A 2937-nucleotide genomic window follows, 5' to 3' on the forward strand; every position below is an offset into this window, starting at 1 on the left:
TCAGTGAAATAGTGCTAACATGAAAAAGCATGTGGGCCAATTTTTACTAGCACTGTATTTTTTGTGTCACCATTTTTTTGCTCTTTCGTAATCTTGATTACGGTTCCGTTTAAAAACTAAACGCACCGAAAACTATCTTCATTATTATTTGCAATTTTTTGTGCTTTCCTCCGCATTTTTACCCGTTACACTTCGTATCCGACCAACAACAATGCAATACCATCATATCTGGTGATACCTCCACTTGATACAGGTTCTTGCCCAGGGCAAAAATAAATTAGCCAAGAAGCATTAAACCATATTTCGATGTACCGTATGGCTTAGATTTTCTATAGTTAATTGTCGAAAAACAAGTTTTTCGTCGATGAATTCAAAGTCTTGATGCGTTGAACGTTTTTTTATAGAATTGACTCCACTATTTACTCAATTTGAGAATATTGGTCATATTTATTTAAATTTTGCCAAGGCTCTTCCTAGCTTTTATTTTGCTTAGTGCCATTTATTGTGTAGCTAATTTCTTCTGGGATCAATGAAGCCAATTTGAATTGAAAGTGGATGAACTTACATGGTGAGGGAGATTTGCCCCAAATGGGACTAACACAAGGTAGATTAGTGGTGGGTGTGAGCCATTTTCTGGGATAGTTGCAATCATCCAGGCCTGCATTGACGGCTTGAGAATATTGCTCATGAACCAGAGGCTTCCGACACTTGGCACACAAATAGGGCACTCTCTTGGCTTGCTCAAGGGCCAAGTCCGCTTTGAGCTGAGATATTTGTTTTTCCAACCGATGAATCAGCTCTTGGTCGTCTCTGATGGTCAAAGTGAATTTCTCCTCCAATTGGCCGAGAGTTCGTCGCTTGTGCTTGAGAAGGCCTTTAAAATCGGATATGATATCGTCAAAGGCATCATAACAATTCATGATGAACCACGCCAGTCTCAGGCCATGATTACTTTCACTGGCTCTCGATCGCACTAAATGGTTTGACTAACATGTTGGTTGATTGCAACAATAAACACCATCACCACACTTTAAAGGCCGTCCAATTTGTTTAGTCAGTATTGGGACTTTCCTCTTCTCGCTTCTTTGCGTAGACGACAGTCCAATCTATGCATGGGTATGTTCCACATTTTGGCACACATAACTGGTGGAACCATGACACCCACCAAACCAGGGTCTTTCTGTTGGTGGCCAGCCCGAGGAGGAAGAAGACAGATAACGAGTCGAAGCAGGTGTTATTACCAGACTCGTGTTCGGTCTGTCATGTCATGTGGGTCGTAGAAAGAATTCCCATGGGGGTGAGTAAACCGAGTATCTACAGCATACAACGAGTACATGAGTGAGTGGCCTGGCGGAAAGGAGCACAGGCATGGATGGACCACCACTCACTCACTCAAACGACCATTTATGTACTTAAAACATCTTATTTGGGACACGCGTTTGAGATTGGACATGCAGTGCATGCATGACATGGCACATATTGTTGCTGGTGCGGAGTTACTTGTATAAAGATTAGTTCACGATGTTTTACAAAGAATCAAGTTCTCATCAATAACCAGAGTGCCGATGACGGCAAGGAATGAACAATGAATATGATAATAAGACCATGAGCGGTGAAAAACATTCTCTAGAGAGTTTGCATCTTAATTAAAAGTGGTAATGGCAATGTTATTTCGCTCTTTTCGGTTTCTAATATCCCTGACGCATGCAAAGCAAAAGATGATATTAGTTTTTTTGCAATTCTCATGTTGATGAACGAATGATGTTCCTCAAAAACGTCTTGTTAAAAGTCATCCAATTGCCTTGTTGTTTCTCAAAAGAGGACGTAGCATTCTTCCAAAATGAAGGAAAGATCGATGAACATATCCAGTTGAAGGTGGGTAAAGCTTTTCAAATGTGTGGTTGGATATATCACACGTTTAAGTCCAGAGAGAGCATCACGATGCTAACTCTGTTCAAGTCGATTGTCTAGCCGCATCTTGAATATGCCTCTCCCATTTGGGCTCCAATTAATTCAGTAGGTTTGCAAAAGCTCGAGCAGGTTCAAAGATGGTTTTCTAGGAACATTGAGGGTATGAAAGAGCTCTCGTATTGGGAGAGGTTAGAAAGGTTGGGATTGTACATTGTTCAGAGAAGGTACGAAAGGTATCTGATATTGTACGTTTTCAAAAGCATTCATGAGCTTTGTCCCAACCCAGGATTTAGGGGCCAATTCTTAGTGACCGCAGAGGCTTAACGTGCGTTTTGAGAGCACCTTCAAGCCCTCGAGAATCCAGGCTAGTTAAAACAATGAAGTCCACCTCTCTTCTTTCTCGGGCTCCTTCATTGTTTAATTTGCTGCCCTCAAATATTCGTAGGCATATGTAGACGTTGATCCAGTAGCAGGATTTAAGTCAGACGTGGAAATTTTGACAAAATCCGGATCAACCTTATATTCAAGGGTTAGCCAGATCAGCCAACTCCAATTCGTTGGTCGATCAAATAATATATATATAAAAATAAAAGTCAAGTAAAATGAATAATCGTCTCGTCTTGAACTGCTGGGATTCCCATCCCGGTAGCGGTAAGGAAGTCCGCAAAAAAAAAGAATTAGCATTGGTATGAACCAATTTGATGACTCCGATATTTGCCAACTAACCACTCTTGATCAACGTTCGTCAAACTCTACCATTTCTGGTGTTGATGGTCGATCTCTTAATTTGGTTTGTTCGTTCCGAGCTAACTTGTCTTTAGACGAGGATCATAAGGCCCATGACGTAACAATAGTCGTCAGCCAAGGCCGGCACGGGTATCCAGAATCGCCAAGAATGATGCCGGGGAACTCCCCGTTCTCAAAATTCCGGAACAGAGCACTAGACTTGAGGATGAAGGAGTCGTGGAATGAACCTGGCAAACGGCATAACACATTTGTCATCACATGCAACTTGGGCATTGAGGG

General features: G+C 41.7%; 1 protein-coding gene across 1 annotated transcript in view; it reads right to left on the reverse strand.

The window, feature by feature from the left end:
- The window catches only part of LOC131880141 (uncharacterized), a 3744-nt gene extending 2159 nt beyond the window's left edge, over positions 1–1585 (reverse strand). The window contains exon 1 of the mRNA XM_059226666.1: positions 566–1585. Coding sequence (XP_059082649.1) covers positions 566–920 — 355 coding nt within the window. The 5' untranslated portion in view covers positions 921–1585. The remainder of the gene's footprint in view (positions 1–565) is intronic.
- Between the last annotated feature and the right edge of the window lie 1352 nt (positions 1586–2937).

This window comes from Tigriopus californicus, chromosome 5 (genome assembly GCF_007210705.1).
Source record: "Tigriopus californicus strain San Diego chromosome 5, Tcal_SD_v2.1, whole genome shotgun sequence".
NCBI lineage: Eukaryota > Metazoa > Arthropoda > Copepoda > Harpacticoida > Harpacticidae > Tigriopus > Tigriopus californicus.